At 53.1% G+C, this 26,084-nt stretch overlaps 7 protein-coding genes across 7 annotated transcripts; 5 read left to right on the top strand and 2 right to left on the bottom strand.

Annotated features, from left to right (window-relative positions):
* Window positions 1-611: 611 nt before the first annotated feature.
* AYO21_11050 (hypothetical protein) lies at window positions 612-4,982 on the top strand (the record flags this gene model as incomplete). The annotated part of the gene is made up of 1 exon (XM_022660952.1): window positions 612-4,982. One exon carries the CDS (start codon window positions 612-614, stop codon window positions 4,980-4,982), a length of 4,371 nt encoding a protein of 1,456 aa, XP_022506746.1.
* Window positions 4,983-6,782: 1,800 nt separating this feature from the next.
* On the top strand, window positions 6,783-7,991 carry AYO21_11049 (hypothetical protein; the record flags this gene model as incomplete). Its single annotated transcript, XM_022660951.1, has 1 exon — window positions 6,783-7,991. The coding sequence occupies one exon, from the start codon at window positions 6,783-6,785 to the stop codon at window positions 7,989-7,991; it is 1,209 nt and encodes a 402-aa protein (XP_022506745.1).
* Window positions 7,992-8,851: 860 nt separating this feature from the next.
* Window positions 8,852-10,852, top strand: AYO21_11048 (hypothetical protein; the record flags this gene model as incomplete). Its single annotated transcript, XM_022660950.1, has 1 exon — window positions 8,852-10,852. The coding sequence occupies one exon, from the start codon at window positions 8,852-8,854 to the stop codon at window positions 10,850-10,852; it is 2,001 nt and encodes a 666-aa protein (XP_022506744.1).
* A 727-nt stretch (window positions 10,853-11,579) lies between these two features.
* On the top strand, window positions 11,580-13,081 carry AYO21_11047 (hypothetical protein; the record flags this gene model as incomplete). The annotated part of the gene is made up of 3 exons (XM_022660949.1): window positions 11,580-11,781; window positions 11,901-12,829; window positions 12,920-13,081. 3 exons carry the CDS (start codon window positions 11,580-11,582, stop codon window positions 13,079-13,081), a joined length of 1,293 nt encoding a protein of 430 aa, XP_022506743.1.
* Window positions 13,082-17,776: 4,695 nt separating this feature from the next.
* AYO21_11046 (hypothetical protein) lies at window positions 17,777-18,374 on the top strand (the record flags this gene model as incomplete). Its single annotated transcript, XM_022660948.1, has 3 exons — window positions 17,777-17,788; window positions 17,885-18,036; window positions 18,119-18,374. 3 exons carry the CDS (start codon window positions 17,777-17,779, stop codon window positions 18,372-18,374), a joined length of 420 nt encoding a protein of 139 aa, XP_022506742.1.
* A 1,058-nt stretch (window positions 18,375-19,432) lies between these two features.
* On the bottom strand, window positions 19,433-20,425 carry AYO21_11045 (hypothetical protein; the record flags this gene model as incomplete). The annotated part of the gene is made up of 1 exon (XM_022660947.1): window positions 19,433-20,425. One exon carries the CDS (start codon window positions 20,423-20,425, stop codon window positions 19,433-19,435), a length of 993 nt encoding a protein of 330 aa, XP_022506741.1.
* A 1,467-nt stretch (window positions 20,426-21,892) lies between these two features.
* Window positions 21,893-23,443, bottom strand: AYO21_11044 (hypothetical protein; the record flags this gene model as incomplete). The annotated part of the gene is made up of 3 exons (XM_022660946.1): window positions 21,893-22,750; window positions 22,825-22,913; window positions 22,969-23,443. 3 exons carry the CDS (start codon window positions 23,441-23,443, stop codon window positions 21,893-21,895), a joined length of 1,422 nt encoding a protein of 473 aa, XP_022506740.1.
* Window positions 23,444-26,084: the final 2,641 nt, after the last annotated feature.

Raw genomic sequence — 26,084 nt, 5'->3', positions numbered from 1 at the left:
TTTGGAAGCGACCGGGCACGCAAGAGAGGATGCTGGTGCCTTGCAGAAAAGACCGCGGGCCAAGTTGGGGGGCTTTAAACTCCAGGTCTCTAGCTGGATCCGGACTGGGCGTGCCCGCTAACGATGGAAAATTAGGCGACTAGTGGTCAAAGCCGTTAGGCGGTAAGTGCCGGGAGCTTGCAGCGGAGATCAAGACTGGCAGCTTTTTGCGGGCGTGGCCAGGTGCCAACGTCGTCTTCAAACATCGGGGAATTGACACCCCAGTGCGAAACTCTCGAAACGCGTCGCAGAAAAACAAAAAAAAGTCGAACGATTGATCATCCCACCACCCCCTCGTGTCCCTTCACCAAACACACATCGAAGCCCGAGCCGTCCTTCGATTCCTCCACAAGGTTATCGACCTTCCACACGACCTCTCCACCCTCCTCGGCCCATGACTATCTCACGAGAAAAGGGACAGCGTGCACAGGCCCCTAGATTCGATCCACCGGCCATCATCGCGAGGCCACCGCCCCGGCCACTCTGAGATCCGTCCGATATTCTTGACGACACCTGTCCGACCTCATTCTGTCTTGAGACTTCCAGAGCCATCCGATCATTTCTTACCTAATATGCCCTGGCAGCCGCTGCCTCTGTCGTATGCGGTTGCCATCTATCCCTTCCAGCCGACATCTTCTCCGTCCGAACTCCCTCTTCAGATAGGAGACCAGTTATATGTCATCGAGCAGGGAGGCAAAGATGGTGCGTGGTGTCGAGGCTATCTGGTCGCGCCGCCCACCTTGCTGTCGGCATTGACTCCCGGCATCAGGACCGCCGCCGATGCTCGGGTTTTTTCTGGCATCTTCCCCAAGTGTTGTATCGAAATTCGAGAACAACTCGGTCCAGATGTGGACCCTCTCGTTCAGCCGGGCAAGCCAAAACCGCCCGCGCCAGTGCCCATGTTGAAAATCGGCGACGAGTCTCCGACGTCAAGCACCGAGCCGTTGGTAGATGAAATCACCTCCTGTCTGCGTGAGTGGTATATCCTGCACCTCCCCGAGCTGGTGTTGCGCCGAGAGTATCATCGTCTCGACCAGATGTCGGACATCACCACTCGACTCGACTATGCCAGGCGGGAACTATTAAATGATGTGCTCACCACTCAGGAAAGGCTTCAGGTGCGGAGGGAGGCTGTTTGGGATCTGGTGCGAGGCAACAAAATGCTTAGCGGCGAGGTCATCGTTCGTGACCCGGCTCGACAAGGACGACTGTTGACGTCGCAGGACTCGGCCATCGAGCTGGCAAAACTACAGTCAGTCATGAGTGCACTGGATACTACGCCCTCCGAAAAGTCCAAGGCAACTTCCCTCCACCACTGTCTCCTTGAGGTCACGTCAGTTGCGGGCACTGATCTCGACACGACAACACTGAGTCTTGCTCTGTATCTCAAGGATGCAGACGGAAATCTCAAGCCTTTCTCGGAAACGTACAGTTCCATCGCCAACTCCAAAATGAAGACACTCCTGTCCGATCTCAGTACCCGCGACGTTGGGACCGATGATCGCTTGTTCCTTATCGTCAAAGTCGTGGTTTCGGAACCTCCACGGAAGGCCAAAAAGAGAGCGGTGGAAAGAGCGCCATCAAGAAACGGAACTCTTCTTGGTCCACGGCAGTTATCGCTCAGTAGACGGAGATCCAGCTTGATGTTTGGGAAGCGGCGCAATGCAGACAGGCCGCAGCCCGGCCAAAATGGGAGAACCACTCCACAATCTCAGGACAGGGCATCTACTCCGTCAGTAATTGAGGAAGAGGAAGATGGGCAGAGCAAACCTGTTGGGCCCCCCGTTCCTCGGACCATTGGCGTGGGCGTCTTGGATATTGCAAAGATCATGAGGGATGGCCAGTCAAGGGAAGAAAGCGTCACCATCTGGTCTGCATCCCAGCGGGACGACGAGAAGCCTGGAGGATCCAGCGACACAGCGGCACGGCTCCTGGATAGTCCCGGCAAGGCTCTTGTACTGTCTAACCCCGTCTCCAGTGCTACGTTCAAATTGACTCCTTACACTGCTCCTGAGGCAGACACTCTGATCAAGAACACCCCCACGTCGATGCATATGATCACCAAAACTCAGAAGATGGGTTTCTCAGAGGCCCCGTCCAAACCACGCTCAGATATCTACCTCACGTTGAGCAAAGCAGTCTTGACCCAAGGCTCCTATTTGTCTCATCCTGAGATAAATGTGGCTCCGGTCAAGGCGCACTCCCTGCAGAACCTGCAACTAACCATGGAGGTACGTGACAACGCTGGACGCCGCGTGGAGCATTGTATATTTCCGTCGTCGAACGGAGCGGGAGTTACTGCCTTCCGAACGAATGCCGTTGAACTCGACCACAAGTGGGACCAGACATTATGTTTGCGAGTGCCGACCGAGAAGGTCCCCGAAAGTCATGTGGTTTTGAGTATTGCGGATGCTCCAGAGTTCCCGTTTGCACTGGCTTGGTTGCCCCTGTGGGATAAGCAGGCGTTCATTTCTGATGGCAAGCACTCGCTCATCCTGCACGCTTACGACAAGGTCACGTCGAGCATTGTCCATGGCCGCGGTGCATATTTGTCCTTGCCCTGGAACAATGCCAACTATAAGACGATCCATGAAGGTTCTTTGGCCACGATTGCTTCCCTGGAAGTCTATACACACCTGTGCAGTACAGAATACTCGCAGGACAGAACCCTGGTCAGCCTGGTCAATTGGAAACATCAGACGTCGGTCCAGTTGTTGGATATCCTACAGAAACTCACGTTTGTTCCGGAGATCGAGATCGTCAAGCAACTTAGGGAAGTGTTGGACGCGCTGTTCGGAGTCCTTGTCCACAAGTCAGGGGAATCCAAGTTTGAGGATCTGATATTCAACGACATTGTTTGGGTGCTCGGAATCGTCCATGACCGACGGTTTAATCTGGGTCCTTTGATTGAGCAATACACTGAGAACCATTTCCGCTTTCCTTACGCCGCGGCATGCCTGATACGCAGTTTCACCAGACTTTTACAAAGCGTTTCGGACCCTCAAAGCGCCCGTGATATGAGATCGTTGTTCAAGGTTGGCAAAAGCTTCATGAGGATTTTGATCGTGTCATACCAACAACGACGCTTTGGCTCGCAGCCAAGAGACAATGATGAGAAGCACTCGAGTTTCAAGCAAGACATGCAGGCGATTCTCTTTGGCCTGCAGATGATGATGCGCAGTGAGACTCCAGCACTTGTGGGCAGCAAGACGCTCCTTGTACAGAAATTCCACGACTGGCTTCCAGAACTGCTGCCAGCTTTCAGCAAGGAGGAAGTGATCAAAGTGGCGGTTGACTTTATTGACGCATGCGACGCAGCCTCTGGAAAACTGCTGTTATACAGAATCGTTCTGATCCTGAACTACACCAAGCTCGACCAGATCTGGGTAGACGAGAAAGACCGAAAGATGCTTGTCAAGAACTGTATCCGGTGGCTTTCGCCATACTGGACCCCGAACAACCGGTCAGACAATTGGCACGAGCAAGTCCGATTGTGCTGCTCAGTTGTCGCCGAACTCACACGGTTCCAAACTTCTCATCTGCACGACTTCATGCCGAAACTCATCTCTGCTTACAACACGATTGCGGATGGGCCGCCGTCTCGCCGACGATCCTTGTCCCTGCTCTTTTCAGAGTCTTATCCGCTGACGAGCAAGTCATCCGAAGCCAACGATCAGTTTGACGAAGCGCTCCTTGAACTCTCCTCTCTCATCTCTACAATCGCAAAAATGAAGCTCCCCTCGAACCTCAAGCTCCAGGGACAGGATCTCACCGAGTACATCATCTCCACACTCATGGTTTTGCGGTCTCTTCTCAAGAATGACGCATTTCCAGCCTCATGGCTTAGCCTGCACATCTACCACCATTCATCGGCTTTGACAATCCTAAACCATCTCTCATCGCTTCTCATTTCTTCGTACCTCCCGACACCGGAAGACGCGGATGGCTTCGACATGCAGCTGTGGAAGGCGTTCCTTGATACGCTCCTCAAGCTCGTATCGTCGCCTGCGTTGACGCTCGAGCTCTTTCCTGAACAAAAACGCCGCGCCGTGTGGAAAATTGCAGGCGACGTGCGCCAACATGGCGCCGATCTCTTACGCAAAGCCTGGGAGAGCTTGGGTTGGGAAGCTACCGCCGACGACCAGCGACGATACAATATCCGCAGACTGGGAGGCTATCAAGTGCAGTATGTGCCTAGTCTTGTGGCGCCTACCATTAATCTTTGTCTGAGCATGCACGAAGGCCTCCGCAAGGTTGCGGTTGAGGTACTGCAAACCATGATTGTAAGCGAATGGGCACTGAGCGAGGACCTCGAGTTGATTGAGACGGAAATCATCGGTGCGCTGAACTCGATCCTGAAAGCGAAACCGGTGACGGCGAACGAAGCGGTGAGCCGCAAAGTATTCATCGCAGAGTTGCTAGAATTGTTCTCAACCATTGCGAATCAGCCAGATGATGCATTGTGGACTGCGCTTGAGGAGTTGGTGGGAACCATTGAAGAGTTAGTCGACCTGCTCACCAGCACCGATCCGGAAGAGGATCAATTCGTCAGGAACTCGTCGACCGTCCCCCCGAACCAGAATGGACATGCACAGAGCAATCATCAACGGGCCAGCAGCAAGGATGCAGACTCTCAGACGTCAGAGGCTAAAGAGCTTGCTCGAGCTCGGAGAAGCATTGATGGCCTGTCACCATCGTCGCAGCAACAGCGACAGCAGCACGGCCGCGATCGGGAGTACGGCGTGCACGCACTGGAATGCTACAAGCAGCTCGCTGAAGAGTATGAGAGGAACGGTGATTATAAGAGGTTGGCCAAGACGCATCGGGCGATTGCAAGAATCCACGAAGCGAGAGCGGCAAGTCGGTATGGAGGGAGGGAGGCGAACGTGAATGGGTCACGGATGGGGGTGAGGGAAGACGATGGGGAGGAGGACGACTTGTAAATGCGTGTTGGATGTGCGGACACGAAAGAGCAGCGCCGGGTAAGCAGAGCAGAGCAGAGCAGCGGATGGTCAGAATGGATGGACTCACATGTCCGGAGGCTTCGAGCTCTAGTAGCCAGAGAATGGAGAACAAGGTGGTATGGAATGGATTTTGACACCCCATTGGGATGATCAACTCGAGGTAGTGAAGAACAAGGGTGTTTTTGTGTTTTGCAAGGGAGCGACCTGGTCTTTTCAAAACGATACCCCGACCTGTTTTCCTCGACGACGAGGTTTCAGGGGCGTGGAAAAAGGAGGAAGAGGTTTTTCGTTGCGTGTTGTTCGGGGTTTTTCTGTGTGCCAACTTGTTTGGTTTCTGGGGGGAGCCTTGTGCGGATGGATTTCAGATAAGCGAAGCCTGAATGAAAATGTGTGTATGTACTCGGTGTGTGTGCTGATTTCTTTTCATTGGGGGGTTGTCTCAACTCTCTCCCAAGTCTTCCTTTTTGAGATATTCTATCCCCTTAAGGATATACCTCAGGTACCTAGCAGGTCTAGGTAAGTGAATAAAAGAAGTAAGAAGGTCATGCACGTCTAATCCCAAGTGGAACGTCTTGCAGCGTGATGCGTGAGGTGCGGCATTGATCGAAGGGGAGGTTCCCCAGGAAGTCGGCGGCGGCAGTAGGACACCAGCATCACAGGGTTAAGGTGCTCTGGGTGGTGCACTAGAGGTTGCAGATTGCAGATTGCATGCAGATTGCAGACGTAACATGCGGGTCGTAGGACTAGAACATCAGAACGATAGATTGCGTGGGCATGCTCGTACATGTATGCGTATATGCGTGGATAAGTACAAGGCAAGGCTCGGTCAAAAGCGATCGATTCGGTCGAGAGAAGAGAGAGGACCGACCATTTACCATCGCCATCACCGAGGATCAGAAGGGGAGGAGGCTCTTATGGCCGAGATTGACAGAGATGAGGTGATGTGATCTGGTCTGTTTCTGCCTGGTGCCTGGGATATAAAGACATAAGGAGAGTGCTGCAGTCAGAGAGAGAGGGAGACAGAGAGGCTCGAGTACCTGGTTAGACATTATCTGGGCACCTATTACTATACCTTGGACAGCTACGACCTAGCTTTCTCATCCCCCCTCTTCACCTTCAGCTTATCACTTTACTCTCTTGACATTGACCTATGCTCTTCTCTCCTCTCCTCTAAGCACCCAACACACTTCGCTCCTTCATCCATCCAGGTACTCGCTCGGTCGGTCGGTGTCGGGTGATCGGCCCAGAGTACGCGCGGTACGACAGCAAATAATCAATCAATCAATCAACCCCCCCTGCCACGCACGCACGCTCCCCGCCGGAACACATTCCGTGTCTGATTGATAAGATAATCACACATACTTTTTTCTCCTCCGTCGGGATTGTGGGGAAATTTGTTTTGTCAAAAGGCCCTGGCACGCAGGAAGGCAGGCGGGTAGGCCAGGCCGTGCCGTGTATTCGTCATTGAGGGATCGTCGGTACAAAAATAATATAAGGGTATTGTTACTTTTCTAGACGAGAAGAAAAGGGACGAAGGAAAAACAACCCCCCAAACTTCCCTCCACCCTTCAGCCTCTAGCGAGGAGGACTTTTCTTCCACGACTCGACCAGATCAATCGACCGATCCATGTCCTCCTCCTCCTTCTGCTCTACGAGGGACGGGAACAAGCACAACAACAGCTGAGAGACACATACTCCCTCCTCGACCGCCGCTAGATCCTCCAACCGGAACCTCCCCTTCTCCAAGTCCGCCCATCCTCCCTTCCACTGGTGGTCGGCATGTCGTCGCTACTCCGCAACGTCAAGACGTTCCTCACGCCCTCGTCATCACACTCACACCTCCCGACGCGCGACGGCTTCACCACCGCAAAGACCGAGGCCGACCTGTTCCCCGCGACCGACCCGGCCGTCGACGGCCAGGAGTGCCTGCACGACTGCACCTCGTGCACCGTGCACTACCCGGCCAAGTTCTCCGTCGACGAGAGCGACCGACTCTTCGGCCACGTCAAGGGCTTCAACGTCCACCTCCTCGTCGGCACGGGCAAGTCCGACTGGGTCCGCGATGTCACCGACGAAAAGGGCTCCGTCATGCAGGCCGTCGGCAGGGTCGGCTTGGACCTGAGCGGGAAGCGCGGCCGGGTCATGCTGAGCGCGAGCAATTTCCCTTCTGGGGAGGAGTGTCACGATGCTGGCGAGGAGCCCGGCACGAGTGATTGCATGCTACTACCTAGTTGGGTCATGATCGAGAAGGTCAGGCCGAGTCAAGCGGCCGCCCTGATGAAAGAGGTGGTGGACAAGAGTGCCAGAAACGACACGCCTGTTGGCGGCGCGAAAAGAGCCGAGGTCAATGGGCATGACCATGTGCCGTCACGCGCAGGAGAGCAACAAGAGCGTGAAGACGTTGTGGATGTATCTGGTTTGCAGATTGGAGAGGGTGCCGAAGCGCCACATCAAAACAGCTCACAGCAGGAGGAACAACAGCAGACGTCCCAGGACAACACACTTGACCCGGCGCCAATACCGCTATCAGTCTCCTCGTCCTTTAGAATCCGCCCTATACCTCATTCCTATCTAATCCTCATGTGCAGCCAAAAGACCCGCGATGCCCGCTGTGGCCAGTCCGCGCCGCTCCTCCGCAGAGAATTTGAACGCATTCTGCGCCCCATGGGCCTCTATCGTGACCTCCACGACGACCGACCCGGTGGTGTCGGGATATATTTCATCAGTCACGTCGGCGGCCACAAATACTCTGCCAATGTGATGATCTATCGAAGACAAGGACGGAAGAAAGAGGTGGGAGGAGATGATGTGGACGTGGACGGAGAGAAATTGGAGAAAGAGGCGGTTCAACTCATCTGGCTCGCGAGAGTGAGGCCGGAAGATTGTGAAAACATAGTGCGGTATACGGTGTTGCAGGGTAAGGTTGTCAAGCCGCAGAGGCAATTGAGGGGGGGATTCGATCGGGAGAGGGGAGTGACGAGTTGGTAAAGCTCTGCTTGGGTATATTGATCTCTCCTGCTGTTTAAGCGGTGACGGTTGCACAGCATCATGTACTGCATTGCACTGGATCACTTTAGACTGGTTATAGACGAAGATAATAAAGGCTGCGGAACAATCGAGCGGCACTCTGCAGCACATCAGCATCGAGTCCTCGAAGCACGACTCTCGGGAAATTCTATAACTTTTGGGATTCATATATCTTCAATGTTGGAATGTAGACAATAGTCTTGGTTTTGCCCGGTGATCATGCCTCGACGAGGCTCAAATACACCACGCTTGGGAATAAGACGTCTCCCCTACTACCTCAGTCTACCGAGCTGACAAGGCTCCCCGTTCGGGAGAACCCGAGATCGCGAGGATCTCAAGGGCCCTCTGTCCCAAGGACCGAGCTCAAGGGTAGACTGGCCCTCCCGCGAAGGGTGGGCAAAAGGATTCGGTGGTTTCTCTCAGTTCTGTCGACGGGGAAAATAGACATTAATGGGGGTGCTGTTAATGGCTCCGCAGTATTTCGTCGAGAACGTCGCAAAACGCTGCAACCTTGGACTGAACCGCCGAGACGGTTAGGAAGGGAACGTTTGCGACACAGAACTTTTTGGTATGAAAGGAAAAAGAAAAGAAGGGATGGAAGGAAAACAAACGGTTGAAATGAAATAGGGCCTCGAGAAATTCTTGCCAAGATTTAAATAACGCTAGTACAAATATGGTTTAGTGAGTAGTGCCTAGTCGATAACCTCCGCAGCCCGATGAGGGTTTTGCCTGTTGTCTGCGCTGTTATCATCCTACCACCCGCTGCCTACCTGCTGTCCTCGTTAGTATTTCTGTTGGCAGTTCAAGCAGCGTCTCCCAAAATGGCGGCCGCTGCGGATATTGAGCAGATGAACAAGCTCAGAAAGACCCTGGGTCTGCCTCTGTTGAGCGTAAGTGGACAACCTCCACAATCATCTGAAGGACCAACATTCAAAGAATCCAAAAGAAGAGACCAAGACTCCGACAGCGACCAAGATGACGACCCCGCGTCTACCCTAGAGACCCGGGAAGCCGCCGGGTACGAAAACTGGAACCAGTTGCGCGAGGAAGAAAAGAGGCGTGCGCTCCGTGAACAAAGGAAACGGGAGATCCAAAGACAGAGGGATGCCGAGGCCAGGAACAAGAAGCTCGAGGGCAAGGGTCTGGGGGATCTCGATGATGAGGCAGAACTTGACACGAAGGCTTGGTTGAAGGGCCAGAAGAAACGGCAGTCCAAGATCGAGCGCGAACGTGCCGAGCGATTAGCACGTGAGCTGGCAGAGCGCGAGAGAGACGCCGCTGTCGAGTATACCTCCAAAGATCTTGCTGGCGTGCAGGTCGCGCACGAAATTGGCGACTTCGACGAAGGCTTAGGAGAGCAGATCTTGACGCTGAAGGACACGGAGATCGGTAAAGGCGATGACAGTGAGCAGGAAGATGTGCTGGAGAATGCGGACCTTATTGCCAGAGAAAAGGTCCAGGAAAAATTGAATCTCAAGAAGCGAAAGGTCTACGATGTTAACGACGACTCTGAAAAAGGACTACTAGCTCAGTACGACGATAAGAAGCGGAAAGCATTCACCTTGGATGGTCAGGGTGCCACTATCGAAGAACGCGAGGCCAAACGCCAGCAGATCGGCGAGAAACTCAAGAATACCGTCAGCTTGGACGTTCTCAAGGCAGAGCCTGTTTCGGACTATTTGGAGATCAAGATCAAGAAGCCCAAGAAGGAAAAGAAGAAGTCAAAACGCCAGAAGCTTGTGGATGAAGATGATGACGTCGTCGTTCCACAAAACAATAGCAATGGTGATTCTATGCAGGTTGACTCTGCTGGCACCGCCTCCGCCCCAAGGGCGCGAACTGCTGGAGACCACTTTGATGACGACGAAGATCTTGCGAGTGCCCTTGCGAGAACCAGGACTGCAGTACTGAAGAAGCAGAAAAGAAAGGCTGAAGACATCGTCAAGCTGCTGAAACAAGAACAGAACGAAGAGCCTGAAACTGGAGACACGAATGGTGGCCTCGTGCTCGACGACACCACCGTCTTCCTGGACAATTTATCTTCCCGGCCAAGGGATGAGCAGCTTGAACGAGGTGTGAAGAAGTCCATTGAGAAGGCCGAATCAGAGAGCCCTACTCGGCAGTTGAAAGATGAAGACGAAGACCACCAAATGGGCGAGGCTTATAATGGAATCGACAACGAAGAAGAGCTCCTGGACCGCATCAAGCGCGAGCGCTCAACTGTGACGCCAGAAGTGCCGCACACGGGTCTTGAGGAGGAAAAGACACTCGATCAAGGTATGGGAGCCGCCCTCAGTCTTCTCCGACAACGTGGCCTTCTCAAGGAGAGTGATGCACCCAACAAGAATTCTTTGTACAAAGATCGGCAAAAATTCATCATCGAAGCGCGCTTGCGCGAGCATGAAAATGAACAAAAGGCACGAATGCAGCGCGAGAGGGACCGTCAATCGGGTAAACTGACGGGTATGTCTGTCAAAGAACGAGAAGAGCATGCCCGCTGGCAAAACACCCATCGAGAGCACCAATCTTCCATTCAGGCTGCCGCCACCTTTAACCGGGAATACAAGCCTGACGTGCAGATCAAGTATGTGGACGACGACGGCCGTATCATGAACCAGAAAGAAGCTTTCAAACACCTGAGCCATCAATTCCACGGCAAGGGTAGCGGGAAGTTGAAGACGGAGAAACACCTCAAGAAAATTGCCGAGGAGAAGAAGCGCGAAGCAGCCAGCGTTCTAGACAGTAGCAAGGCCACTGGAATGAGCAATGCGCAGGGAACTATGGGCAAGAAGAACAAGGTTGCTGGCGTAAGGCTGGCCTAATATCAGTTTTGTGTGTTGTGGCTTGTGCGGATTCTTGACAAGGCTACGGTTTCTTGTAACGAGACGGGCTTTGGTTGCTATGAGGAGGTGACGGGCACGTGACAGGGTAGAAAGGAATTCCGGCCTTGGGGAAGTTTGGAGGCAGCATCCAGTGGCACCTGGCACTGGCAGCGGGTGGCCGGAGCTTATACCTGTAGCTGTTCCGGTGGCTGCAAGCCCCTAGAACCAACTCTGTTTATTGGCTGCGCTCAACCCGATCCCCGCCTAACACGTACGTAGTGGCTCGCCTGTACCTCCCTGGCCTCCTGGAACACGCCCTTCCCCCAAGCATCAGTTCCAGGTACCGAAACGGAAAAGCAAAAGCGTTACGAAATTTTTTTGGAGAAGCAATTTCAGAGACAGTCGAACTCGAAGAAGTGAACCAGAGCAGACAAGAGTTAATTCCACCACCTCATCCATCATTCATCATCAAAGGTCCTCAACGCCTTCATCTCTCATCTCTATTAATTCTTGGCAGATCTAGATCGAGACGGATAAAGTGTCTCTGCTGTCCTTTTGTTGACTCAAGTCCCCTGAAGTCACTGTACCATCCACACGACCACCTTAAACCGAACGAGCTTCGACTTGAGCTGGCTTTTGCTCTGAAATAGACTTTTCTACAACCTGTCCTTGCGTGTACCATATCAGATATCCATCTCTAGCTTCACTTCTGTTGGCCCTCTCAACAATGCTCTCCACCCTTCGACCTGCAGTCGCTCGCTCAGCTCTGCGCCAGCAGGCTGCGACCGCCACGCAGGCAATCCGCATCGCGAACGCATCGACATGGGCAAACGTCAAGGAAGGACCTCCTGATGCCATCTTGGGCATCACCGAGGCGTTCAAGAAGGATAGCTTCCCTGAGAAGATCAACCTGGGTGTTGGCGCATATCGTGAGTGAGCACCAGAGCCGGAACGCATACCCTGGGATGAATCATTGGCCTTTTCCTCCTCCAATAGAAAATGCCACCCATCCTCACGAGCCGTACTGATGTTTGTGTTTCTCTTGCAGGCGATGATAAAGGCAAACCCTACGTCCTCCCGAGCGTGCGCACTGCCGAACAGAAAGTCGTCTCCTCCTCCCTCGACAAAGAATACGCAGGAATCACCGGTGTGCCCTCGTTCACCAAGGCCGCAGCGCTGCTTGCCTACGGACCCAACTCCAAACCAATCCAGGAAGACCGCATCGCCATAACTCAGTCCATCTCCGGCACTGGAGCGCTGAGAATAGGCGGTGCTTTCCTCGAACGCTTCTACCCGGGCGCAAAGACAATCTACATCCCCAGCCCTTCGTGGGCGAACCACAAAGCCGTCTTTTCCGACTCGGGACTCGAAGTTAAGCAGTACAAGTACTACAACAAGGACACAATCGGCTTGGACTTTGACGGCATGCTCGCGGACCTCAAGTCTTTCCCCACCGGCTCACTCGTTCTCTTGCATGCCTGCGCACACAACCCCACCGGCATCGACCCGACCGAGGAACAATGGCAGCAGATCGCCAAAGTCATGAAGGAGAAGTCACACTACCCATTCTTTGACATGGCCTACCAGGGGTTTGCGAGCGGTGACACCAACAAGGACGCATACGCCGTGCGCCTGTTCATTGAGCAAGGCTTCGGTCTCTGTCTGTCACAGTCTTTCGCCAAGAACATGGGTCTATACGGTGAACGTGTGGGCGCCTTCAGCATCGTGTGCGACAGCGCCGAGGAGAAGAAGCGGGTCGAGAGCCAGATCAAGATCCTCGTGCGTCCGCTGTATTCCAACCCGCCGGTCCATGGAGCCAGGATTGCCAGTGAGATTCTGAACGATGCGGGGCTGAACAAGCAGTGGCTAGGTGAGGTCAAAGGCATGGCAGACCGGATTATTGAGATGAGGGCTCTGTTGAAGAAAAACCTCGAGTCGCTGGGAAGCAAGCATAACTGGGATCACATCACGAATCAGGTACGTCTCAGCCGTCCGCGGAGCCAAGAGAAGATAGCTCTAACCCACTGATATAAATGAGAGCTCGGACACTGACAGTTATGCTTCTAGATTGGCATGTTTGCCTACACCGGCCTGACGGCCGAGCAGATGGATAAGTTGGCCAAAGAGCACTCTGTGTACGCGACCAAGGATGGACGTATCTCCGTGGCGGGCATTACCACCGACAACGTCAAGAGATTGGCAGAGTCGATCTTCAAGGTGACTGGTTAAACTTGGTTCCAATGACACCTCTCTGTGTTTTAATACGAGCATGCAAGGGGTTTTGGGTCAAGAGCGAATACTCTCCAAGACTACCAGCCAGCAATACTCGGCTATCTAGCACAGGAAGCCATTGCTGACGATCTTGCTGGTGAGTGTTTAAGCCAGTTGGGGTGGAGATTTTGTGGTTTTTTGTTAGCGTATCGATCTGCACGTTCCGACTTCACACCAGGCACCATGTATCAAAACCGAGGGCGGCATCCGGAGATAGATAGAATGGGGGCGGCCAAAACTCTCCATAGATTTGAGCAAAGCACAGAAAGAATGTTGAACGTGGAAGATTCATTATGCGATTTTATCTTTCCGTGTCTCTAACCGTGTACCTCGGGGAAGTGGTTTTGATTGAGATGCTGTTTGATTAGGTGCAAACAGGAGAGGGGAGGGAAGCAGGAAATCGACCGAATGCAGCATGCACCATATCCATCCCTTTGGACGCCTGCGTAGGATAGTTTTCAGGTACGTAGAAGGGTATGTACATGTATATGTACACATGGGTACCCCGTAGAAGAATGCATATGCATTATGTATCTACGTTCTGCATGTATGCCATGTAGGTATGTAGGTGGGTATCTACCAAGTACATTTGTGACGAACCGGGACGAAACTCTTCTCATCACCCCCATCCCTTCTATATTCTCCTTGGGTACTGGAGTGTACATAACACATTATGTCGATATCTAAAGAAAGCGGACAGACACACAGACAAAAGCGAAGAGAGAAAAAGGGAAGGGCGAAGGTTCACTAATTAATTAATTGATCGGATCCCCGAAACAGCCAATAATAAATGGAAAAGGGGACCCAGCACCAGGACCACGAGCACGGCTTGGGGCTCAAGGGTTGACGATGTCCAAGGTCCCAGAACAGCGGCACCGGCACCGGCACGGCCACCGGTATCAGCATTAGCACAAGTGCACGGTTGAGAGTGGGTGGAGAGGGTTCAACTTCACAGTAAGAATAATAAAGCATCTTGGGAGACCTTGGGATCTCTTTCAGCGCGACCATCTATGAATCTGGGCGCTGGGGTGGGAGAATGAATACACAAGCACACGGAGGTGAGTACCTCGTACCCGATCGATATCGATGCGTTGCTTCTATTCCTTGGATGTTTAATGTTTTCTTCTCGTAAAGTAAGCGAGATGGAAATAATATACTGTGCTCGGTACCTCGTACCTTGTCGATTGTTCCCCTAAATGGGTTTGACGAGGAGGTGCCCAGATAGGATGTGTTGAAAAAAAGGGAGTTTGGCCGCATTTGGCCCGCCTCGATCTCCCTCTCTCTCTCTCTCTCTCTCTATGCACGCTATCACCGCTGGCCATGTGGGCAACATGTGGGTAGCATGCAAACTAAAAAGAAACTATATCCCGGATCCCCCTTTGCTCCAAGAGGCCGACCGACCCCCCTTATACCACCACCCGTTCAGACATCCACCAGACACCCGTTCTGGGAGGGGGGAAACCATTTACTGGGTCTTCCGGGAGAGATTTCCAACGGCTCAGACAAAGTCTTTTCGTTTACTGTTTGCTGCTCGGTGCCGCTAGCCTCACCGCTGAACGCCTCCACGTCTCTTGTGTTCGCTTCTTGTTGCTCAATAATTGCTCGCGATCCGAGATCTCCCCAGGCTGGCAGAGGCTGGCAGGGTCGCGGGTGCAGGCGGTTCCCGCCGCAGCGGAGGGCCGTTTCACTACGATGAACATTTCGAATGCTCGTGTCATTGGAGAGGGGTTGAATCAGTTGACCTTTTGTTCGTATAGTATTCTCTCACCAGCAACCACCAAACAAAGCCCAGACAAATGCCGGTCAAACTGCGTTGGGAAGTCGAGGTAAGGTGGGGAGAGCCGCTGCTTGCTCCCGAACATGTCGTTTGGGCCCTTACTCCCCCAACCGAGTGGGAAGACCAAGAGTGTGTTCCAGTGGCGCCAGTGCTAGGCTCTGGCGTGATGGCAGCCGAATGGGCGCCCACCTGCGGGTTGACATCATTGGCTTTGTGGCCTCTTCGCCTACCTATCGGCGCGCCTCTGCTTTGCTTTTTCGTCTTTCTCTTGCAGCTTCAGCGGCCGCGTGGGCTGCACGAAAAGGGGACCAATCAAGCCTATTTCAGCGCTTAGTTGACCCCTTGGACAAATACTTCTGCTCTATAAAGTCGTTGAGGCCCTCCTGTGTTGCTGCCCCGAGACTGGTGACTTGTGCTCGTCTGCACTCCGTATGTGCGACACCGATGGGACCCTGAACGCTTATCGACGTCATCGCGCAGGTTCGAGTTGAGGCAAAATATTTTACGTCCAAGGAGGCAGCGTAGCAGCAAAATTCGAGGGGACAGGGTGATTCGGAAAACGAGGGGCAAACAGGCCTCGAGGGACCTCCACAGTAATGGCAACTAGCTGGAGCAGGTGGCCTCCTCCGTTGATTTTTGGATTGCATGCACCGTAGACAGGCGGACTGAACACTCACCAGAGGGATGAAATTGTAGTTGCACAGGGCATGCCGTCAGCTTTCCCAATTCATGGCGTATCAGTGTCGATCTGCCGTCTTCCTGGCCGGTAAACCGACTGTTTCGGGAATGGACCCAACTGTGCGGCTGCTCGTTGGCTCAAGCGTTCTGGGGAGTCTAAATATGCTCCTGCAGGATAAGAGAGGACTTGTCTTGTTTCCCAGCTGGAGTGGCAGAAGACTGGAGAGTGAGTGAAAGCATTCCACCTTCCGAAGTCCGCTAAAAAGTGGTGGTGCTGGGTGCGATTGGGGAACCACAAATAGTCACCTCATCTCTTGAGTCACTTGTTCTCCGTCAAGCAGGGTATTCCCCACGCGACGAGCCACCCGTCAGCTTACCGAGCCCAAGATACGAGTAGCTGGCTGGTGGCTGGAAAGGACGGGATGTGGTGGTATCGCCGATGTCTGTTTGAGGGTAAGAGAGAGTTGATACGTAGGTAGAAGCCGTGGGAGTGGTATCTAAGGGAGGTACCGATGGAGGGATCGAGGGAGGTGAGGAGTGAGCAAAGGGTCTCGTTGGAAATCGGAACGAGAGTAGAATGAATAATGGGTCTCGAGACGGGGACTGACTGGTGGTGGGATGGCGGGTATCCTAGGTAGGCCGTGGTTCTCTTGCGTGCCGTATCTCTCTACCTCTCTCTTGATACCCACGGGCTCCAGTTTTGTTCCTTGCGCTGTCCTTAGCCCATTGAGGTGTTGAAAATCCCTTCAGCCTCGAACTGGTCCATCATAGAGTAGGCTCCAAAGTCGCCAAGCAGACAAACTCGTCCCCAGATTTTATTCCCTTTACCTCAAGCTCCCTTGTCGAAACCATCTCTTCCAGAACGAGCGTCCAGGTATACGACAAGGTCGCTTCACACCCTTCGGACACGGTCGAGTTTCAGGGTCCTACTTTCTTCCTTCTTGTTCCATTCGTGTCTTTTTGGCCGCGTCCGAGTGTGAAGTGGGATTGCGCTTGGCCCCCGCTTGTCTTTGGGACGACTTGACGCTTTTGGTGGTTGATCTGCGCTGCCGGACGGAGATCTTGGGCTCGGTTGCTCGCGAGACAAAACGCATATCGCAGGCCAGCATCGCAGGAAGTAGCCGGTTGACCCGAGTTTCGCGCAAGAGAGCAGGGCCTGAGGTACGTTAGCAGCAGTCTTTTTGCCCCTCCCAGTTGGTCCAGGGGTGGTGCATTTTCAATCGCAGTTTGGTGCATGGGTGCGTAGGATTGGATTTTTTTTTTTCTCGAAGGGACATTGACCCCCTTCACCACATCGGTAGCCCCGCCCCTTGGGAAAAAAAAGCTGAGAGAAAACAAGAGCCCCGTCAGATCTGTTCCTGATATCATTTTGCAGGCCCAGTGCTGTTCAGCCTCAAGCAAACTTGCCGGCTTCTGGTGAGGGTAATCCAAGGGACATTTTTTCGAATGAGATTTGGTGGCTCTCCCGCTCTCCCGCCCTCGCCGCAGACTTGAGCACCTCTCATTTCGGCAGAGCGAGTTGATTGAGCTTCAGGATCAGCAATTCATCGACAAAGACGTCCGACGTACGTCACTTCCCACTGGTCGAGCGGTTTCAAAATTCGTCAATTCGGCTTCCCAATTCACTGCAGGCAATCGTCTGTCGACAACACCTCGTAGCATTTTTGTACAACTGCAGTGTTACTTCCATCTACAATCTTGACGTTGGATTCCCGAAGGAGTTGATCCGTTGCTGAGATCTGATTACCAAAAGTCTTCGGCTCCCGCACATCCTGGTTGCCTCTTGCATTTTACTCTCCTGTTTACCTTTTGCCCTCTGTGGGATTCTGAGGTCGGTTGAACCCGCTGCACATACTTTAGGGGTCTTGTGACGCCAACCAGCACGAGGGTTTTGAGTCTCGATCTGACCATCCTGCCATCTTGGTAAACCGCTGACACCATGTCTGCAGACAGACTATTCCCACCAGCGTCCTATCTGTTATCCTTATCTTCACCTCTGACTCCGCATCATCAACATCAACGACACCATCGTCACCCTGGTTGCCATCCCCAGACACGCCTGCGACGGATTTTTGCAAGGATACCCTACAAAGCGGCGAGTGAGATTGTGACGCTCCTATTAGCCAAGGGCTCGCCCACCACCTCGAACCAGTCTGCATCCTACCCACAGACTCCTCGTTTCGCATCCACGTAACGCCATGTCTGAGGAAGTAAGTACGACAGGGAAATAGCGACGACCTATTCCGGGGGCAGGGGGCTGAAAAGCATCGTGAACCTGCCATGGCTGACGTGTTGGCTCGCAACAGATCGAATTCGACTTCGGCGATAATGTCGAGAAGAGCACATTTGAACAGATTCTCGACATGGACGAGGAAGATGATCGAGACTTTTCAAAGTCAATAGTCTTTGGATTTTTAGAGCAAGCAGAGCAGACTTTTGGCAAAATGGACACTGCCATGTGAGTCTCTGCATGCCGGCTGCCGATGGTCAACGTCTCGCTGCATGCGTTCAGGGTGTAACTGACCCATGTTTTCCAACAGGAAAGAAAAAGACCTCGCCGAGCTTTCCAGCCTGGGTCACTTTCTCAAAGGCTCGTCTGCGACATTGGGCTTCACAAAGGTCAAGGATGAATGTGAGAAAATTCAACACTATGGTCACAAGAAAAACGAGACCGGCGAAGTGGATGAACCAGATGAAGACAAGTGCCTGAGACTCATTGGCGAAAGTCTTGCTGAGGCTAAACGAGCTTACGAGGTCGTCAATAGCCTGATGAAGCAGTTCTACGCCGAACCCTGACGAAAATTTGGTTTCCCGGGATCAACGTTCCTGCGCACGAGCACTGGCATCACCACCTGGTTCTATGTTTCAACGAGAGAAATCTGGGATCTGGACCACCAGCTGGTATGTCTACGGAGCCGAACGAGACTGCGGCACTCTTTCGCAACTCTATGACTCGAAGTGCCAGCTATGGAATCGACCCAATCACCTTTCAAGACTCCTCTTTACATACGGCATGCGTTTAGACTGCAAGATATGATGGCTTGTTTGATTTCATTTGGGACGGGGAGGGAATTGGGCATCGTTCGTCATCGAACTGAGGACTGACAGAACAGAAATTCTTGCACGAACTGTTCGGGGTTATGCGCCCACGAACGGATACATAGTAACCCCTTTCACCATTCCCCTTTCTCTTGAGGCAATCTTCTTTGCTCCTATTTTCGTCTCCTAACGCTGTCTTTGACTAATCATGCAGTCACAGTTCTCTTGTCTTTTTTTGCCTCCACATCGATATTGGGTTGCACTCGCGGTGTTCGGCGACAGTGTTACATGGTGAGCGACAGAATCCAAACCGACTTCCTTCGCCGCTGGCTATGCTGGTCCTCCTGATTCGCGCGCTGCAAGGAGAATCGTTGTCGCTAGTTTCGTCCACTGCACCACCGTACCAAACTGGCTATCAAGCTCAGACACAACGCGAACAAGGGACACCATAGAGAGCAAGATATCTGCCTCCGGCATAATGAGAACAGTAAGAGAGGTGCAGGGTACAGGGCGAAAAGGGTAACAGCCGATGCCAGACGCCGGATCTGCTAAGCAGTTGGACACCCGTAACACACAGGAATCATGATCCATCACAGCCTGTGGCTTCATTTATCCTCTCGACACCGCGGTTGTTGAAATGCAGTGCTGCCACTATCAGTTGGGAGCAGTTGCATCTCTCACAAGGTGTCATGATGCGTGCGACACAGCGAGGACAGGGTGTTCAATATTCTTGAATTACCTCGGTTGATCACCAGAAAGCGTTCCATTGTCGGGTGGCTCGGTTGGAGGACATGCGGCTTGTCGCCGAAGAAAGTCTACACGATAGTAACATGTCCGACAACGGGTTGGAGATGCGAGCCATATCCACGTCTTCTGACACCAGCTCTGCGGTTCCAGTGGTGAGGCGTCGGGATCAATGCGCTGTTCGTGGGTGTGAGTCGAGTGATGGCGCATGTGAGGGATGTCTGTGGCGATGGCACTGGAACGACGCTGGATGTTGGAATTTGACCTTGCGCTCTGGCAGCAGCAGTCGAGGCCGCGCTCACACCATTCTGAATGATATCATTGCTGGGCTGGTCGTGCAGATATGCGTGTTCCAACGTTGTCCTCAGAGTTTGTGACTGCCACCTGTCGGCCCGGTGCCCTGTTCGCCCCCATGTTGCGCATTGGAGGGTGGGAATCTCCATCTCTATCTCAGAGGCTGTGGCTTTGCTGGCACTGATGTCGTCGTGCAGCCAAGAATTCGGCAACAGGGGTACTTGTTGATGCCTACTTTCAAAAGGACAAGTACCTTTTTGGGCCAAGGGGTGTTCGATGATACTCGCACCTGCGGCTCTGCTGGACATCGGGGAAGCTGGAGTAGAGGCGCGAAAAGAAGATATCGAACTTTCGTTCTCCCAGTTGTTCTGACTTGGTGGTGAGGAGAAGGCTGACGAAGACTGCCTCGTTATACCACCATCTTGAGACTCGCCGATGCCACGATACTCCTCTGGGATTGGGCTGTTGTCTTCCTCGTCGCCGGAGTATGCACGTGCCTCTGTCGGCGTCGAATGGCCACGAGACTGAGACTGAGACTGAGACTGAGACGGTGCCCGAGACATGACGGGGATGATGTGACTGTCGCTTGTCGCCGCAGATACAGAGAGTTCCTCCGGAAGGACACCCGCTTCTGCACCATCGCCGCGGCTTGCGCTCCTCCTCTCTTGTGCCCGAAACGCCAATTCGGCAAAGAGTCCAGCGAATCGACTTCGTCTCCGGCGGTTTCGATACTGGATCGCCAGGCTTGGGGACTCCATCAGCGTCGTCATTCCTCCGCGCCTCTCAGATCCCCGGCCGCCGTTGCTTGTGAAGTGCAATGAGGGTTACCGAACAGAATAGAGCTCCGCTAGAGCAGAGAGAGATGGGGAGGAGAGAGGCGGTCTTTCTCGTGACGACTGGTATACGAAATGGAGGGGTAGTTGGGTTGGTGGACGAAGAAAAATGGGAGCGACGATATCCGTGGGCCAACGAGAGAAGAACGATCGGGTCTTTTAGAATATTGATTGAAGAGAGAGTCTTCTTGAAGCAAAGGAACGAGATTGTTTGCACGAGGAGAAAAGGGGGCTGGCTATATTGTATATTATTACTGTGTCCATCGTCACCACCACCGTCTCCATCTCCATCTCCATCTCCAGAACAACTATACAATGCAGTAAAACGCAATGCGATGCAATGTAATGCAATACAATGCAATACAGTTCTTTGGTTGTCTTGCTTTGTCTTGTCTCCGGCTTGTCTGTAGCCAGCCGTGTTTGCATTCCGTGTGTCTGCGATTGCGGTTGTGGTTGTGGTTGTATCCGACCTTTTGTTTGTCGTCGTTGTTGTCTATCGACATGCAGGTCTATAGGTTTCTTGGTCTCCAAGTGTCCAAGTGTCCAGGCGTCCAGGCGTCCAGGTCTCTTGGGAACATCCTCAGGTTCTAGGAATCAACAACCCTCCAGGGAGAAGGAGAAACTAGGGACAGCAAGCTGCAATGCAACCTCTTACAACAAACAACAAACCAATTTGGCGTATTTGTCCTCAGAAACCTAACACTAAATGCATACGTCAAAGAAGGGACATTCTCTAGATTGCCTTCGATTAATGTAATGCAAGAACAAAAGAAAAGATACTAAATAATGCAAAGGTATTAATGTCCGCCATCGAGGACGACGGTGACGATGCTGATGCTGATGCTCCGTGTGAAACCCGCCTTGTCCCCTTTGATAAGATGCCACCCACAGACCTGCCGCAAGTCAATGCCACCAGCCAATGTTGCTCCTTTGTTGCGCCATGGTTCATGAATGCGCCTCTGCCTGTGCCTCATAATTGAATGGTGTATGCCGAACCCTGCCGTGGTATCAAAATCACCAGACTCCTTGCTGATCGATAACCTTGGAACATTACCCCAGCCCACCCCATACCTGACCGACTTAGTTCGTTCCCTCCAAAGGGTATTCCTTGTTTTTATACAAATTTCAAAGGTATAATTTGTTGATCACCGTGCTCAACCATGACAGACGTGGCTGTTCGTTGAGCAGCGCGGATAGTGACGGATTTCCCGACTTTCTTTTCTTGGGCCTGGCCGTCCTCGCAGCTATACACCCGAGTAGATAGCTCGACATTCTACCCCAGGATCGTCGCTGATCGACTTCTTTGGTAGAGGGCTTGCCACCATTAGGAACACCCTTCACACCACGGTCACTTCGAGTCAGGACCTCCTTCACCAGAGGTCGGCAAAAGGTCTGAAGCCCATGCTACATGACGTATCGTTCCTGTCGATTGTCCTGGACAGCCAGTGGCATTGAAGTCCAATCAGTCGGAAGCGATATGTGGGTAGCCATATGAGGCTGACGAGGTCGAAGACCATAATCTTCGGGCTCCGTGCTCTGAGGTCTTCGAATCGCACTTCCAGGATAGTAGAGCGAATGCCCACCATAGGCTGGTTCTGGGTAACCGTAAGTCTCCAATGAGGCTGGTGTTGGCAATGATCCGCTACCAGGCGACCCCCATGCCAGGGCTCCCAAGTGAGGAGACGTACTGCCACTGCTGGTGCCGTTGGCGGGAGGCTCCAGAGGTTGAGGTGGTCCATACGCTGGCGGATGAGATGTGACAGGTCGCTGTTGCGGCGCACTCGTATATTGCTGGAGGGAGTGGCTCGTTAAAGGTGGTGTCGAGCGGGGCAAGTTTGGCCCAAAGTCGGTCCGCATATGAGGGGGTAGGGAATGAGTTTGGGGCAAGAATCCATAGTCTGAACCTTGACGTTGCATGCCACTGGTCATAGGCGGAAGCTCTGAATGCGGTGAAATCGACAAGATTCTATTTGCGGGCGATGCTGTGGAATTCCTCGAGGAGCCCCCTGAAGTCGACTCGTAAATGGACTGGCTCCGAGGATGCGACAGTGCTAACTTCGCATTCACCTCCGCGGCAGCTTGCTCTAGTGTGCCCGTATGTTGGGATTGGTGCTTCGTCAGGGTGGTACGTCTTGTGAAGGTCTTCTGGCAATTGGCAAATGCACACTGGTATGGACGGGCTCCCGCGTGCATACGCCGGTGCCGTGCGAGGGAGCTGGAGTCTGAGAAGGGCTTACGTGCCGAATTAGTCTCTGAGGGTGACTTGGTTGGTATTCAAAACTCACCTTGCTACAATGACCACACAAGTGCGGTTTCTCTCCTGTGTGAACCCTCACGTGCACAGTCAAAGCAGATCGCTGTATGAATGACTTGTTGCAGCCTGGGTGTTTGCAAGCGTGAGGTCTGTCACCGCTATGAATCCGTTCTGTTGGGAAGGTTAGCGCGTTAGCCATGCCCATACAGATGTGGAGGTCTCTCACCGTGTCTGGCAAGATCACTGCGTCGTGCAAACCGTTTCGAGCAGGTCCCGCAAGGAAACAGTTTGGGAGCTGGCTCGCTCTTGATTTGGGTAGGGGGCAAGTTTTCGTCCGAGATGGTGCTCTGGCTGTCGTGCCTTGGCATGTAACCGCTCGCTGCGTACATCTGAGGGCTATTCTGAGGCGGCGCCATAAGACTGTACGGCGTCACATGAGACTGTGGGAGGGATGGCTGGTGGTGAGCCATATCCGAGCCTTGGTCCATGCTGTACGCTGCACCGTCCAGGTGAAGTGATTGCCGAAACCGGGCCAGCTCGTCGCCGCCCTCAGAACGCTTCCTCGAATTGAGGAGCGTCGAAACGTCCATCCCTCCCTTGACTGGAAGAGGTGGCGATGGTGCCAGAACCCGCTGATAGACACCCAGACCCCGAGGATTTGTGAGGCGCTGGAAATTGAGCCCGAGGTGTAATGACTGCATGATTTTACCTGTTAGCAGAGGAATACGCAGACGAAGCAGGAACGGAAGATGGGAGTCGAGGCATTGAAGAACACCTTGGCCTTCAAAGGATCAGTGCTGGGACGAAGAGGGTCAAGGCGCCGTGGAACGCAGACGCTCATGCCTTTGCCCTTCCTGGTCCGGCGGCTGGAATGGTCGAGGGCCTCAATGCACAGTCCCTTGTCCTCACGAGACCACCACCAAGTGTACGGGGCGTTATGGTATCTCACCTAAGGCAGTAGAAGACAATCGACCAGATACTGGAAAGAAAGCACCAAAGAAGGGAAACGACTGAAAGGTGGCAGACGTGTAGCTCCCCGAAGTCCCCCTACACCCAACAGGAATGCCAGCAAAACAAGGGGAGCAGCAATGCTGGTATTCCCTTGGCAACCACCTAATTCTTCTCCGAGACACGTTCTTCGTCGACACCAATAACTCGGACCTCTGTCCCTGTGACGCAAATCTGGGTGGTCTCTGGTCTGGATTGGGCGGCAATGTTCCAGGTCTCGGTCAATTGGTGTTGGCGTGGGCAGATGTCGGAGATATGCTTGTAACGCAAGACTGAAGAGGCCGTTGTCAAGAGGGGGTTCTTGGAGTTCTGGAACTCGAGCTGCCCGCACCAGGCGGTATTTGAGAATGAATGAGGTATGTTTGTATATAATGATAAATTCCAATGCCAACGGAATCGATCCTCTAGAACCAGGGGGTCGGTCCGAAGGTACAGAGCCAGAAGGTCAAGACTGCATTCGATTGTCCTTGTAGGGAGCATTGGAGCGGCGGATGCTGGAGGCGGAAGTTGAGGAGCCGCGAGGTGAAGGGACAGCGATTGTTCTTCTGAATCTGGACTGCACGGAAGAGGACGAGGTCGAAGCGGCGATTGAAGGGAGTGACAGCGATAGGATTGGCAGTTGAGGACAGGAGGAGCCGTGCATCGAGCGCGGTCTCGCGGGGAGAAATGGCAGCAGTAGTGGCAGCAGCAGCAGCAGCAGCAATAGTAACGACAATGTGGAATCGATAGCATAGACGGCGGGAGTACGAGGAGGGCACAGACAAAAATGGTCAGGCACGGATCGTCTGAGAAAGGGTCACAAGGGTGTAGGGACGAACGCTTGTTTCTTTATGTCTCGAGGGACACTGCCAGAGCCAGCTGGAGTCGCAGAGACAAGGAAAAAGGCAATTCAAGAATTCAAACACATCATGACTCTTTAGAAGGGTGTTTGAAGCCACTGTAGTCGTCGTTAGGGACAGTGGTCTGCCAAAAAGTTTGAGGCGTTTGCTGGAGGTGGAACTGAGGGATTGGGATTTTGGGGGAAGAGGAGAGAGAGGGGCCACCTTAACTGCCCAGGCTGCCTTAACTGACTGGCTCGACAGCACCTGGTGGCACCAGCTTTTTTCAACTGCCTCAACTGCCTACCCACCTACCTTAGGTGACCCAAGTGCCTAACTAATTACACATGTATTAATGAACTTGGGGTCTGCCAATCCGAAACGGCGTCGGGTTCCTCGGGCCCTTGCCACGCTTGCTTAGACAAGCTGCAGGGGTGCGCTGCAGGTTCGCAGCCAGCAGCCAAGCGGAGCTTTCTCTGTCTCTGGGTGTCTCCATCCCCGGCCCCAATTCCCTGATGGATCCCCTTTGTTCTACCTCCTCCACCTCCTCGAATCAACCTGGTATTCCAATTCCTTCTAGTTCTCCCCCTTCTCACACTTTGCGTTCCTACTAAGTTAGACTCTGGCAAATGAGGTGTGCAAGGGTATACGGGTACCGACACTGACATGGACGATGCTCTCCACCAAAACCCAGTCCCTGCATGGCGTTTGAACTCTATGGCCCGTTTCCCTCACCTCATACCTCCTCCGTGTACCTCATACAACTACGGTTCCATGATGATGAGACTGCATAACCCTTCAACTTGCTCATCTGGGGGCATAAACCCATGCGCACATGTGTCTCGCTTGTTGCTGCTGGCATGGCATGGCATGGGCCTAACTCGACCAAGGTAATCACCTCTTTGGGATCTTATGCGATTGATAACACTCAGAGAGATCGACCGTCATCTACCGAGATCACGAAATGACCCCTCCTCCTGTACGAGTAGCTCCTCATCCTTCCTCCTCGTCGACTTGCCGGCTTGTAAGCGAATACAAGCTTGTCAGCATTGACAGACAGCATGGTCTGAGAGAGAGGAAGACTAAGACAGCCTTCGCGGCCCAGCAATTGCCTGGATTAGCGGGTTTTCGGTACCTGTCAAAATGTTCTTGGTTCGCTGGAGTTTGGCGATGCGATGTCCTTGACTTCGGCTTTGTCTAATTCAACATGTCTCTCGTTCACTAACCCATGCCAGAACAACTACGAAGTACCAACTCCCTCCAAAATCCAACCTGTTTCCTCCGATCAAAACAAGACCGGCAAGTTCCTCCTCCCCGGAAAGGGTTAGACCAAAGCGTGGGTTTCCGATCCTCTTTGTCTGATCAGAGGAGACTCCCGGCGGCGATCTCTTATGCTGCTTGTGCAAGAAATCCTTGACCAGGCACGAGTATGAGGTATTCGGTATGCACGTTCCAAATCCCATGTCTCGGCGTCATTGCTCGTGGAGCTTACCTATAGAGGATGAGCCACGCGTGC

This window comes from Fonsecaea monophora, assembly GCF_001642475.1.
Source record: "Fonsecaea monophora strain CBS 269.37 chromosome Unknown Scaff141, whole genome shotgun sequence".
In the NCBI taxonomy this organism is placed as follows: Eukaryota; Fungi; Ascomycota; class Eurotiomycetes; order Chaetothyriales; family Herpotrichiellaceae; genus Fonsecaea; species Fonsecaea monophora.
This window is presented reverse-complemented; position numbering and strand designations above follow the sequence as displayed.